The following is a 15,029-nucleotide window of genomic DNA, read 5'->3' as shown; positions in this document are numbered from 1 at the left end:
GGCAATTTATGATTGCAATACAAATTTCTTATTTAATGTTCGGAATTAGGACTGTGATTAAAGTATTATTGGTGGCCTAGAATACAACACTATCGAGTTAGCTACAGAGACTAAGATAAAGAAGACACCATACGTCGTCACCTTAGCTAGAGTAGTTAGTCTGGATCTGGTGCATCAACCCACGGCCTGTCAGGCCTCCACACCTAGCTAGGCCTAGCCGTTTTTTACTCTCCAGATTTTAGACGTACCAAAGAACTGTTTTATCACAAAAAGCTGCTTTTATTTGTCTACAATAATACAACATAAAGATGCAAATTAATCTTTGCCCAATCTAATCTAAATTATGTACACAAAATTAAAAATATATTCCTACCTATTACCTACCTTTTATTTTACGTGCTCGAAAACTTCGTACAAAAATGGCGGCACTAGCTGAAAGCCCTGAATTTCACAACAAGAAACCCTTACAAAAATCGTCCGCTGATTCGTGGAAACTTTTTGTATCATTTACAGTTACTGTAGCACTTGATTAAATGTTGTATCTTTTATTATGATTAAATAAAATATTGAAACCAAATAAAAAAAAACAACTTCTGTTATTATGCCTTGAATTTCAGGTTTTTATTTCCATGTTCTTGTACCAATCGTGTACAACTGAATCAACAAATTCCATAACCAAGTTTAATCTATTTATATGTACTTACGTATTTGCTATAAAACTCTTTACCAGTTTTGAATAATGAACTTTATTATAACTGTACATTTTTATTTTTTCAGATATCATACAACTTCACAAAGTTCTAATACACACACAGACATGTTAAGAAAAATCTTATTATCATCATCTCCGTTTGAAAAGACAAACAGTACACATATCGAGACGTTACTATAGCTTAAATATTGTGGTTGAATTAAGGATATATTTTGGTTTATGACTTTTCTAGCAATTACTTTTATATAGGCACTTTTTCTTGCTTTAATCTCAAAACATTAATTACTGCTAAACAAGAAAACTGCTTTAAAATGTAAAAAATATGTAATTTCTGAGTTTCCATACATACATTTCACTACAGCACGTTTAATTTAAAGATTATAAAGTACGCAAGCATTAACAAAACTTAGAAAGTCTAAATGGGAGGAATGCCTCTAGTTTAAACACACTCCACATTGAACACAACTTATAAACATATCTGTGATATATTCGCATCTCTGTACAGTAAAATATTAAAAACATGTCAAATTGACAAAAAATTAATTTTTAAATTATATTTAGACTAGAATAGATGCTAATATATTCAATACTTCTCCAAGCTTTTTATAACACATCACTGTAAGATTTTTATAGACAGTTTTGGATAGAGTGCGGACTAGCTGTTATAGACTGTGTCCCAGATAATTCACTAGTGTAAAAAATGTTATATGTAATGTTGCTGTATCCTCTAGACTACAGCAAATTGAATATCGCAATGCATATTGTTGCGCTAAATTTGTCTTGCTCTACACGGAAGATTGTATGTACATGTTTCCTTATAAATTGTTTCAATATGCATTTTTCCCGATAGATTACAATGATAAAATATAAATTTGAAACATTGCATTCTTCTATTAAATTAAATTTCAATAATTCTCAGTTTAATAATAATTTATTATACACTGAATGAACCATAATAAAAAAAGCTGTTATATGCATTATGCAAGAAATATAGTGATCAAATTTCAGGTAAATTTATTTCTGTATACGTAGGATACAATATACTTTTTCATAGGTAATAATTATATGTATTAATAAAATAAACCAAAATTACCTTTCCATTCAGATTATTTTAAACTAATTTTAGGCTGTAATAATATTATCACAAAAGTTGTTACCTTGTCTTATTGCAGGAAATATGCTGGCTTTCAAAATAATATGGCGGTGGGTTCAAAACCCAAAAATCCACTCTATGATTCTTATTGGCGCTTTTTCATACAGTAGGTTAGCAAGAGAGTGTGATTGCTAGCCAAAATTAGAAAGTTAGATAGATCTACTCTACTAGTATTGTACTACCGAAAATATTTTTATTAGTTCTATGAGGTACATGATAGTTTATTTTTGTTATTACTCTTGTTTCACCTCACCTCTCCCAAAATCAGACTCCCTGACAACTTCTTCTTCCAAAAAATCAGAATTTCCCTAAAGCTCAAAAGGTCTCTTCTCCTATTTGAAATGGAGTCTGAAAATCAGGAACTTTGGGCCAGTCTAACTGTGGCCTGTTTGGGCCATCTTAAGGGGGGCCTAAAGTTGACTGACTAGTATTAGTGCTATTTATTAAGTAACTTTTATCAGATCATATAAATCATTTACATAAATAATTGTACATGTAATCAACGATGCCCTCTATTGTTCAGCTGTATTTAGACATGGGTCTCAAACAGACCTACAGTATACTAATATTTCTGTATAACAACATTCAACAAAATAAAATCAGCAGTCAGTTCTCTAAATAGGCCTATACAATCAACATAGACACTGCTTAAATATACAGCTATGTAATAATTACACGGTATAACAAAACACAACTGCTATGTATTGCAAATAAAACAGAATATTCTGGAATTCTGATTTCACGCAAATATTTTCACACTAAACACTAAACCCAGACACACTCCAATTTCACCCACCCACACACCTACCAACAAACCCCTTCCCCCGACACACACAATTTTCTACCCAATACAGTTATATGCAGCAAGTAATGGGTTTGATTTCACTAAATGATATCACCTGTTTTACTGTTAAAAATCAACTTCATCAAAACCAAAGGGTGGCTCCTCGTCATTAACGAAGGCTTCCATCAGAACACTGGGAAATGAGTTCTCAACCGTTACATATGGTGACTCCACAATATCGTAAATTGACTGGTCAAAGGTCATATGTTTTTCTTCTTCTGGTTCTTCTAATTTTGTTTCTTCGATTTCTTTGGTGCTTTTTTCTTCTTGCTTGTTCACCGTCTCATCTGGTTTTGTTTTGTCTTCTTTTTCAAACTCTTCCAAGTTCTTTGGTGGTTTTAACTTCTTCAATTCTTCTCTTAGTTGAGCTGTATGTCTCTGTGAGTAATACACACAATATGTTTAAAACACTAGGTGTGAACAGGGCCTAAGACCTTTGCACTTCTCAAATAAATGAAGGGTTTTCTTATATAATAACTGGTGCTTTTATTATAGATTAAAAATACAACAAAATGTTTTTACCTTTAATGCTGTCAAGTGATGAGCCATGGTCTTTCCAACACGCTTGTTCTCACAGTATCTTGTAAGCAACGCCACCCACTCCTCACACTGCGCCATTACTTCTGCCCTCTTCAGGTAGAAGTGATTTTGTATTACCTAATCAAATGAATACAACCAAAGAAAAGTTCAATTAATGTTATATTTCCTATCATTTTATACCTTATATATTTATAAGACATCTTTTCTTTTATACATTTGAATGTTTATTAAAGAGACATCCAACAAAGTGCCCTCATAATAGAAAGTGTTCCCTTAATAGGGGTGTCCTAATCAAAAGAAGGGGTACCTAAAGAAGGAGTATCTCAAAGGAGGGGTGTTACAAAGAAGGGGCGTCCCAAAGGAGGGGTGTTCCAAGGAGTGGTTCTACAGTACTTTCAAAAATTTAAAACAACTTACATTTTTAAAAACTAGTGGAGGATTACGGACCATTTCCAGCATGGCCCATCTGACCGTTGCTTGCATGATGTTGGCATCGTAGTCGTGGGAACTCTGAGTACCTGCTGGCGTTCCTCTTGACCTCTCATATCCAGGCTCATTAAAATATGGTTCAGAGACTAGAATAAGTGACTGTATGGAGACTAGCACCTGTAGGATAGAAAATCATACGGTTTTATTGGTTGTATTGGATAGATGGTAGTATGAGGTCACCCAGTATAGTTATTTTGCCCAATCAAATGCTTATAATAAAGCTTTCTTGTGATTATTACTAGAGTATCTTGAATGTAATCAGCTATTTTCCAAATCTAAAAATGTAGAAATACCTGTAGAAAACTTGATGTGTTTGGATTCCATTTTTCCTCTGGCCTTCCATGCCATGTATTTAATATACTTAAACAAACCTGAAAACAACAAAAATACCAACACAGTTTAAAAGAAAAGTCTCAGTTTTAGTACTGTACTGCCTTCTTTTTAAACCTATGTTTATGCAATTATTTATTTAACAAGCTTGTCATAAACTACTAAATAGAAAATAAAAATTATTGTAGTAATTATTGTAGTTACTAAAGTATCTACATAGAATTATTTTGAAATGATCTACGGATGATTCTGGTTTCAGGATAGTTGAATGTACAATATCAGATTTTTTGTAACCGTTCTTGGAGCTGTGATGTCAGAGATTGGTCTGTGCTTCCTTTTTTTAGCAAAAGCAATTTATTTTACATTATTATAGGAACCAAAATATGCTAAAATCAAAATTAGTAAAATAATAATAGTAGTGGAGCTGTAGGTTGGTGGTTAACTTGCTTGCCTTCCAATCTCAAGGTCCAGGGTTCAATTCTGACCTAGTGTCAGAGTTATAACTCTTTCAACTCCACTAAGCCTCAAATGAAAATTGTTTATTTATCCTTTGTTATATTGGATGAGTATGAAATAAAATGAAAATAATTAAAAAGTTGACCTACCTTTCCATCATTATATAGGTTAGGATTAAAACGTATACTATGTTGGCCAGTTGTCTCTAAATTAATTTGCATAGGCGAGGTTGGGTAGTCAGAAGGGAAGTAAACATCAAATTCAAAACATCCATTTGCATATGGTGTATCACCTGGACCTGTTATTAACACCTGTATCAAAAAAAGAGCAGCACAATTTTATGTTCTGTTTTTTTTAACATATATATATAACCATAGAGGCAACCTCTAAAATATTATTTTATATATATATATGTATTTTATTTTCCAGTGTCATGAATATATATTTAAATTACAGTTGACTCTCACAATACCAGACTTTCTGAAAAACAGAAGCTCTCACAATACTAGACTTTTCTCAAGGTTCAAATTCATTTTTACCATTAAAAACACATTCTGAATACCAGACTTTCCAGAAAACCAGACATATTTGGCCAGCCCAAGGGTGTCCGGTATTGGGAGTTGACTGTATCATAAAGGTTAAAGTCAAAGATTGAAATTTGATGATAGGAAATTATCCTTACCTTCATTAAGTCCAATCTTTCTTCATCGCATCGTACAAAGACACTTGAGCTCGCAGATAACGGCAATGATGTTGAGATGGTTACTGCCTCCTGAGCTAATCTTCGTGCTCGTTTTGGGTTTTTCACGTTACCAGATAAGTTAATGCTGGAGGAGTAGTGATGTGGGATGTTAAACCGTGTTTTACCATTTTCATCTTCTGTTACCATTTGGTAAGTGTCTAAAAAAAGAAAATATTATATTTTAATGATGTAAGTGAGTAATAACATTATGCCGTATAGACCATTATATATTGGATTTAAAATAGAAATATTAAAATCCCTATTTTACAGAATTTCTCCTATCTATTAAATTTAATTCATATTACTTTGAACATACCAAATTGAAGTTTCTTTATGATTGCGCAATACCTCTCCTCCGGGGTAGATGCTAGTAGTGGTGGTATTGAGGTTGACGTATTTGCACTATCTGTATTATCTAAAAAAGCATATACACAAATAAATAGAACTGTTAATTATTATGAAATTACATTAATTGTCGTGATCTTCTTTTCTCAAATCTATTAATTTAAATAATTGAACAATTAGGCGTTGAAGATACAGATAACATAAGATATTTATAATAAGCTTTTGAGACATCTTGGAAATACCTCCAAGACCTATCGGTATACATTACCTGATGTTCTGTATTTCTTTGTAGCTTTCCTTACAATCTCTACAGTGTTTTGGATGTCAGGAACCAGTAATGTCAATCCCTCTGTCTCAGGATCGTCACTATTAGCTGCAAAATCTTTGATGTTCTTCCGTGGAACTTTACTATCTTTATTCAGTCTACAAGTAAGAATAGTATGTAAAAAATATCTGTTCAATACATACAGTAGACGTAGGACTTTTGAAGATATTTATGGTAAAACATATGACATGCTCCTGTTGTAGCTCACATTTATACTTGTAGCACTTTAGATGTTATTTGTTAAAATGTTTGGCAACCAACTCTTCCAACAACCACTCTCTGAATACCAGTACCTCTTTCAAAACCAAACTTTTTCCATGTTCCAGAGGGCTTAAATTTACTAATAATAATTAACTTGGAAAACTAGACATTCCACAAAAGTGGCTCTGGTGGTTGTCTTGCTTGCTTAACAATCCCAGGGTCTTTAGTTCAAATCCTGTGAATTTCCAGGATTTTTACTGCCACACTACATGGGCTTCCCATCCTGTAATTGGCAAGTCATTTATTTACTTTAAAAAAATTAAAAATAAAAACAGGAATTTCCCCCAGAACATGATGTCCAGTTTTGGGATAGCCAAATGCAAAAGCTAGGCTACAAAATACTTACTGCAATTTGGAAGTATAGGTATCAACACAGCCTTTGAGGCTCTCCAGCAGGCTTGTGATACATGTTGTGGTAGTGGGTACTTCATCATCTTGGTCTGGTAACGGTAGAAGCAACTCTACCATATTTGGACATGAAGAAAACGCCCTCAACAGCTCTAATACTGCACAATATAAGGGTATATGCCTGGCCATATCTAAAACTGTGAATCAAACAAGATGAGTATATTTACTATTAATAAATATAGTTTATTTTATTCTATCAAATATATAATACATTAGTTTAGACACTGCTAAAGTTAACAATAATAAATCGGTGCATAGCTATGTGGGCCTACTCAATAATCTAGAAACCAGTTTACATTTAGGTTGACTTAACAAAAAAACAAAAGCTCATTCCATTTTTTCTGAAGTTTTGATTTAGCTAGACAATTTAATTTAACAACTCTTTATCTAAGAATATAGTGGATTTTCTTATAAAAGTCTTAAAAAATACAAAAATGAAACATTCAATAGAAGAAATTGGATCTTACCGGAATCGTTTCTTAAATATGACGAGATGGCGGGTAAAAGACAAGAGTGACTCAGAAGCTTAACAAACATTGGTGGAAAGACTGCCGATAATTGGTCCTCGGTCATACCTTCACAAGCGCCCTCTTTTGATTCTAATTGCCCACTGGGGTTAATGAAAGCAGACAGTACCTGTAAAGTAACATAATTTTTAATTCAAAATAAATTAAAAATTCAAAAATATTTTGACAATCTTGATTTCAACTCTGATAATGATGATTAAGATAATGGAGTTTTAAGATAATTATAACAAATGATTAATCACCTGTAGTAGGCATGTCACATGCTCCTCTTCTACCTTTTGTTTATTAAGTGCCTGCTCAACGTCCCATCCAGAGGTTGTTGAACCTGTTCCAAATCCTGTACCCTTAGCCCAGTAATTCTGACTCTTTTCATTCTCAGAACCGGCTGCATTTCCGACTCCATTGACGCTACTTGATGCCTATAATTAAGAAAAAAATTTAATAACATGAACAACATGCCTCAAATCCCTATTTAGCAAACTAAGCTCTATCTACACTATCAAAGTTTATGTGACAAAAAATGTGATGTGCCCATATATGGACACGATAATGTCATATCTTACCGGAATCGTTTCTTAAATATGACGAGATGGCGGGTAAAAGACAAGAGTGACTCAGAAGCTTAACAAACATTGGTGGAAAGACTGCCGATAATTGGTCCTCGGTCATACCTTCACAAGCGCCCTCTTTCATTTTCAACAAATTCTGATTAATTTTGCTGAATATTTTAATCATGGCAAACATAAATAAATTTAAATTGTACCTCAGATGTTGCCACTGGGGGTGTGACCCTTGGAGCATAATGACTCAATATCGACATACAAGCTAATACAAGATGTAGTGCTCCAATGTCAAGGGTCATACGACGTAGTAGGACTCCATCATCCGTGGTCAAAGGTGAGCCATGAAGCAGAGTAATTAAGATCGAGAACGGAAGTGTGGGTAAGCAAGACGCCTGAGGTGATGATAATATATGACCTGGAAAAAAAACCAATTATTTAAACACAATTTTGTTATATATTACTAATTATGATTCAATTACTATTAAATCATTAAAAATAATTAAAAATAAGAATATTATTAAACATAATAAAAAAAATCCCTAATATGCATGTTCTTTTATGAATAATATATACAAAGTTAAATATTTTTCAATTTTCTTATACTAGGTTTTTCTGTACATACCGCCTTCCCCATCATCTGTAACTCCTAGTATGAGCCTAAGCAGGAACTGAGCCTTCTTGTGTTCTTTTAACAGGACTTCAGCATAACCTGGCAGCCTGAGGAACAGTCCAAATGCTGCTAGGGAATGGGCTGGAATGGCAATGTTATGGCCTAGGTGCGTAGTCGTCGATGACAATGGTAGCGAGTTGTTTGTTGTACTGCCTCCTTGATTTGTTTCCTCCATGTACTGAAACTGTAGAGGGTGGTACTACAATAACATTTTGAAATTAGAAAGTAATACATAGAATATTGAATAAACTTGCTGTATGCTCTCCCTTAGCTAAGCTATCATGGATACAATGCTCTGTCTACACTATCAGATAGTTTGATGTGCCAAAATATGGTAGTGATATGCTCAAATATGGTCGTGATATTAACATCATCATGTCCATATATGGGCACATCACATTTTGTTGTCACATAAAGTTTCTATTTTTTTATGATAAAAATAATATATGCCCGGAACTACCCTTTAAGCAAAATTTTATCGATTAAAAAATAATTTACCCAATTTTCTTCAATTCCAGATTCCATTCCTCCTCCCATTTCTGATGGCAACCATTCACCTTTGATTTGATCATCTGCATTCTTCTCAATGACTGAGCTGCTAGTGGCTATTTCAGGGCGTGGTGTTTCAGAGTATAACATGGGAAGATGTTCAGCGATGAGGGCTAGACCATTCATGCTGGCAAAGACATGAAGGAAAGATGGAAGCGCAGGTGTGTCTAAGAGGACAGCATCTGGAATAGCATCATTAAAATCATCTGGTGATTTGTTGTTGTCTGATGAAGAATCTGAAAAAAAAAAGATTATTAAAATGATTGTCCAGTTAATCAGAAACATTTATAATTTATATTTATTTATCGAAACATGAGAGGATATTTTGTATGTAATTGATATCAGTATATGAAAATATATAGAACGCTAAAAATCGGAACCTACCGTCAACACTGTTCATCTTAGCACTATGTGTTGTGATTAATCTTCCTGTAAGTTTCATTGTAAAATGCAGATGAGAGAACCCACCATCTAAGCCTCTCTGCTTTAACAACACCATCAACTGGCCTAGGGTCAGCTTAGATGGTAAGGCCTGGTTTGGAAACATTGAATGATGCAACGAAAGTGTCAGAATGCTCATTGAATCCCGGTTTAGACCAAGACGTCCTCTTCTTGTTGGCGGCCTTGGAAAAGCAGAGCTGCTATCCTTGCCATCTGACTCTGAATCTAAAATAAAATTGATTTAAATTCAAAATACATCCAATAGAAACTGGGTCATATCAAGAGCTAATATGCAATAATCATAGAACATAAAAGTATTACTAACTATATAGTACAGTCATCTCCCGTTTTCCGCCAATGGTAAAATTTTAAATAAAAAACATCCAGCGTGTCTCGAAGAAGGGGTTCTACTTTATTATTAAATCAAGTATCAATCAACTATTTCTTACTATATTTATCAGTTGCTTTGTTCTTTATCCCTGCATCACTAAGTTTAGCAGCTACTTTCTTTAGTTTACTTTTGGCAAGGTCTGCTATCAGCGATGGAAACAGCACCTTGTCTGTAGAGGTAGGTAGTTTCTCGGTTTTACTGTCAAGAATTTTTGACGTCAGTGATGGAGTATCTATAATTAACAAGAAATCATAATAGTAAATAACACAGTTAATTGGTTAAATGGTTGCCAACACTAGTATGGCAAATAACAAGTGCTGTTCTACTGTGAAAATATCCTGTAAATGATCTGCATTTGAATATACTACTACTATTAAGGGAACACATTTAAGGCGTTACTCAGTGTCCCCTTAATGCATTGAATTTTTAAGGCATATATTTCCCTTTGTTCATTACATGGGAAAGTCTTCTCTTAATAGAGGTGTCGTTTAAACAGGTAGTTAGCCTAGTGCTTAGAATATATATTCGTATTTGTTTTTTTGTCCAATGAACAGAGGTGTTGCTAACTGGTTTTCCTTTCTTTAAACTCACCTGACACTTGTGATAAGACCTTGCTAATTGAATCCATCAGGTCAACTTCAATAGTTCTAAATTTATGACCAGCTCCAAAGCTCGGATGTTGGAGACCAGTTGGTGTGGAACCAGATGCTTTGTACAGATGTCTTGTTGACTTCAAATGAACTAGAATCTTCTCATCCTCCAGCATTAACTGCAGTATAAGTCTTCTAGTAAATCCAGTAATTAGATTTGTGCCATTTGAATCATTCTTACTACAGATGACATCGCAAATGACCTCTGCCAGCTTTCTCTGGTTCTCAGAGTGGCAAGCAATTGTTTTACTGAGGAATGAGATGGTAGCATTCTCAATTGCTGATCGTTGCTGCGAGGTGAGAACTGTTGACTTCTTCCGGTTGGATGGCAGTGTCTGAGTTTGATATTCATTTGAGGAGTTGTTGCACAAGAGGTTTAACAATGCCTTCCAGAAGATTCTTCCTTCAGATCCTCCAAGCCACTCTTTCATAGATGGTTCTTGTGAAACTTCTCCAAAGAAATTTAAAACCGGAGCTACAAGATCAGCAGTTAACGACACATAATCGGAAGAAACCGAGTCTGTACGATGCTTAAGTCTGGTTCCTCGTGGAGACTTCGCTGGTCTAGGAGATGGACTTGAGGAATCCGATTGATTTCTTAGGATTTCGTATTCACAAAATTCAACAAGAGCCTGTGTAAGAATTGCCAGAAAACCAGATGTGATCAATTGTTGGGAAGCAGACGGAGACCTGCAGGCTATCGACAAGGTTGTCAGGTGATCTTCATTGAGAATCACAAGACCTAGATCTTCAATTGTGATTGGTTGGTGTCTTGGAAGTTGTTCATCATCTGTTCCTGCTCCCTTTTCTGCACCCTTACTGTCATCTGGAATATTAAATAATATTTCGTATTAAATAAAAATATCCAATGATGATAAGCTACTCTAAAAGTAGACATTGCAGAAAGTGTAATTAAATGGGATGTTGATTGGAGGAAATATTGCAATAACCCACCTGTTAAATGTGAAACCATTTCTAAGCTTGTATCATGGACAACACCCATCCATTCCATCATAGATGTAAAGAAGGAAGGCTGTACGTAACACATAGAGCACAACACATAGTCTGCAGACTTCTTTAGAGCACAGGTGCTGGGTAGAACCATTGACCATTCATAAATTGAGCTTAAAAACAAGACATAAGACTGGTTTATGTAATTATCTTTATTAGAACACTCTTTTTTATTTTATTCCATACAAATCCAACAGTAAGTAACCTACTGTATATCACGCTTTTAAACTAAAACTGGCACAAGGTCAGGAGTGAATCCTGGATATTTATTTACTTAATACGGTATGTAAAATGTACAAAAACGATAGCACACAACTAAAAATGTTTACATTACAATAAAACAAAGTTGTTAAAAATCTATCTATTAGGACTGAAAGGTAAACTTGTTAACAACCAAGCTAAGCACCCTCCATTTCCTAACTCTATGCCTTGACCAAAGAATATCACATACCTGAATAATTCCTGTGTCAATAGAGATCGAAGGTCATATGGCACAGGAAGTTCAAAGCTACTCCAAATAATAGTTGCAACACAGTGTATGTGAGCAGGAGAGGGTGCTAAAAGGCCAACTTCCAGTGGTGAGAGAGTGTGTGGAGCTCGTTGATATGTGCTATGCTTGTGAAGTGCCACCCGTGCTGTATCCCCCAGCCACTCCAGCAAGGCCTGTACTCTGTAGATAAAAATGAAAACGAGTTACTAGACACAGTTAATGAGGAAGAATGGCTTTTAAACACACAAATGATGTTGTTAGGGGACTAAAGCTCTGTCTACACTTATCAATATTTATGTGACAAAAAAATGTGATGTGCCAATAAAATATGGACATGATGTCATATCACTACCATATTTGGGCATGTCACTACCATATTTGGGTACATCACATTTTTTGTTGTCAAACTAATTTGATAGTGTAGACAGAGCTTTAGGAAGTCGATATGGTTATAAACAATTTTATAAATCAACCTTTCTTTTGTTCCTTGGTCTTGAGTCATACCAAGTTGGTAGATAATCTCAACAGTTGATTCTGAAGAGTTCCCATGCCCTCTTCCCAACAGTGATGGAGTTTGACCATCTGAAATTACAAAAAAAGAATTGTTAAATATAATGTTCATATATAATATTACAATAGAACTCCTATTAAGGGAACACCCTGGGTACCCAACAAAGTGTCTCCTTAATGGGGTGTCTCCTGAATAGGTGTTTGCCATAGTATTATAATATAAATTGCATTTTTGGGAAGGTGTACACTTAACAGGGGTACTCCTGAATAGGGGTATCCCAGATGAAGGGTTCTAAACTGGCATTTATCATGGTATTACTACTTCTAAAAACTGTCAAACACTGTATATGGAATATTTTCTACAATCAAACTGAAGGGCATTGACAAAATTAATAAACTTTTTTTTTTTAATTTTTTTTTATTCATATCTTAACATATTCATTTCACATTCATATCTTAACGTATTCATATCTTAATATATTCATTTCACATTCATATCTTAACTTATTTATATCTTAATATATTCATTTCACATTCATATCTTAATGTATTCATATTTTAAAACTTACCATCATCAGTCAAGTAAAGATTTCTCAGTAAAATATCAAACAATGACAAGCCCAGTTCAGTTGAATGTAATCCAATCTTCAACAGTACAACCTCAATGTTAGCCGCACGGATGAGGGAGTGCCGAGACAAGAGGAGGGCAGTGCAGGTGGTCAGTAGATGTGGAGTGGACGTTGATGCAGCGGCGGACATCATAGGTTCCAGCGAGGGTGAGTAGGTAAGACAATGGTGGAGTAAGCGTAGCCAACCAACACTGCCAATATAATCAATAAAAATTAAAACACATTCTATTGTATTATCATAGTATTGTTGGTTTTAATGTTTAACTGGAAATGCAATAAATGAATGTCTACCATTCAACAACTTTATTCATGTAAAGTGTAACAGTAAAAAATATATAAACACAACAGGCAAAGAACATTCATTCTAAACCGCCTGGTGATACACTGAAAATGTATTAATAAATTTGCCAACGATAAGATGAGGAAATCTGTGAGAATGAGAAAAAGTCGCCCCAACCGAGATTTGAACCCGGACCTCCTGCTTGATATGCAGACGTCCTAATCATTAGACCAGTGGGGCTTTCATGGTATTGTTCAAACCCGATTGGATAGCGACTCTTCAGCATTCTTGGCGTGGTACGGCGGAACAGCACTAGTCCCTCAATTGTATGCACACGCACCAGAGATCAAATTGATACGCCCTTATCTTTCAGTATTTTATTCACGAAGCGGGATCTCCGAAGAGATACTTTTATATATATAAAATACAGTATATTATATTGATCTTTAAAATATTGCAATGTGTGCTAAAAAATATTGTTTTTCAGCAAGCTTGAGGAAAAAAGTTATTTTTTTTAACTGTAATTTCAATCCAAGTACCAAGTGTAAGCTATCGATATCCCACGAAAATATTTTCTACGATAAAGTAAATATGTCAAACCTGGATTTTGATGCTGCATCTTCTGTCAGTAGGAATGGATTCTGATTGGCCGATGAATTTGAGAAGGCGCTCAACCCAAGCAGCATAATCTGGGACAGACCAATGCTGCTTGAATCTCTTGGTCTGTGTAGTTTTAAGCACACTGATCTTGTAACCTCTGGCTTCTGTAGCTGCAACTTGATATACGTCAGGCCACCAGTTGATATTGGGGAACTGATGGGGATAGAGGTGTAACCATCTCTGCTGAGCTCAAGGGCTACCGCTGATGGGCAGGCTATACGGGTAGAAATAAAATAATCATTAAAACTATATTTCTTCTTGCTTCAATAAGGAAAAAAAACCGTTAAAAATATCATTAAAATCCCATATTTTTGCCTAAGCATGATGCTGTTTATTTGAAATTCGCAATTTTGTATTATTGAATAACTTTGGGAGTGGAGTAATTTGGTCCTTAGAAAAAATCCTGACATGTGACGGGACTTGAACCCAGGACCCTTGGAGTGGTAGCCAAGCATCATAACCACCAAGCCACAACTCCACTTAAATTGCATGCCTCCAAAAAGAGCACATCTGGTGGAGAAGAGCAGACAGAATTTAAATAAGTAATATGTCTAATTCCTTGGGATTTCAAATTTAAATAGTAAAACTACAATAATACAGTTTTGATCATAATAGAATTATAAATATAGTTAATAAAGTTCCTATAAATCATGAGGCATTATGAGAGGCACTTAATTAAAGGAGAGAAAGACAAAGAAAGGGATCTTACTGGCTAATGATGTCAGATGAGGTTGGATGTGAATTTCTTTAATAAGTACAGCACCAGGTAACGTAATGGTGAGATCGCACCAAGACTCATCTGGGTAGAAATGATAGGACCAAGCTGGAGACCGAGCTCTGCGATGTGGTGCTTGAGGTTGCAGAAGCACCTCAGCTGGCTGTGCCGTTGGGCTACTCGACGAAATCGATCCTGAAAGAAATTCCACATTTATAGTACAAGAACATGAAATAAGAAATTTTAAGTTACCACTTTTTATGCAAAATAAACCAAATTCCAGAGCACTAGAATGCATCAAAAACCAAAACGAAGAGAAAAGAGAAACGAATACAAAA

General features: G+C 34.8%; 1 protein-coding gene across 3 annotated transcripts in view; it reads right to left on the bottom strand.

The window, feature by feature from the left end:
• Positions 1-820: 820 nt before the first annotated feature.
• Positions 821-15,029, bottom strand: part of LOC144851753 (dual E2 ubiquitin-conjugating enzyme/E3 ubiquitin-protein ligase BIRC6-like) — a 40,228-nt gene continuing 26,019 nt past the window's right edge. For 2 of the 3 annotated variants that reach the window (XM_078709350.1, XM_078709352.1), the window contains 23 exons: positions 14,686-14,886; positions 13,917-14,190; positions 12,977-13,227; positions 12,371-12,479; positions 11,859-12,077; positions 11,351-11,520; positions 10,338-11,222; positions 9,805-9,978; positions 9,299-9,580; positions 8,864-9,150; positions 8,318-8,564; positions 7,896-8,110; positions 7,375-7,551; positions 7,073-7,241; positions 6,544-6,742; positions 5,880-6,034; positions 5,583-5,681; positions 5,207-5,424; positions 4,674-4,835; positions 4,032-4,109; positions 3,667-3,855; positions 3,232-3,366; positions 821-3,087 (listed from right to left, as the gene is read on the bottom strand). In XM_078709350.1, coding sequence (XP_078565476.1) covers positions 2,776-3,087; positions 3,232-3,366; positions 3,667-3,855; positions 4,032-4,109; positions 4,674-4,835; positions 5,207-5,424; positions 5,583-5,681; positions 5,880-6,034; positions 6,544-6,742; positions 7,073-7,241; positions 7,375-7,551; positions 7,896-8,110; positions 8,318-8,564; positions 8,864-9,150; positions 9,299-9,580; positions 9,805-9,978; positions 10,338-11,222; positions 11,351-11,520; positions 11,859-12,077; positions 12,371-12,479; positions 12,977-13,227; positions 13,917-14,190; positions 14,686-14,886 — 5,207 coding nt within the window. In that variant the 3' untranslated portion in view covers positions 821-2,775. The remainder of the gene's footprint in view (positions 3,088-3,231; positions 3,367-3,666; positions 3,856-4,031; positions 4,110-4,673; positions 4,836-5,206; positions 5,425-5,582; positions 5,682-5,879; positions 6,035-6,543; positions 6,743-7,072; positions 7,242-7,374; positions 7,552-7,895; positions 8,111-8,317; positions 8,565-8,863; positions 9,151-9,298; positions 9,581-9,804; positions 9,979-10,337; positions 11,223-11,350; positions 11,521-11,858; positions 12,078-12,370; positions 12,480-12,976; positions 13,228-13,916; positions 14,191-14,685; positions 14,887-15,029) is intronic. The other variant, XM_078709351.1, reaches the window with a different exon arrangement.

The sequence above is a fragment of the Antedon bifida genome, chromosome 9 (assembly GCF_963402885.1).
Source record: "Antedon bifida chromosome 9, ecAntBifi1.1, whole genome shotgun sequence".
In the NCBI taxonomy this organism is placed as follows: domain Eukaryota; kingdom Metazoa; phylum Echinodermata; class Crinoidea; order Comatulida; family Antedonidae; genus Antedon; species Antedon bifida.
This window is presented reverse-complemented; position numbering and strand designations above follow the sequence as displayed.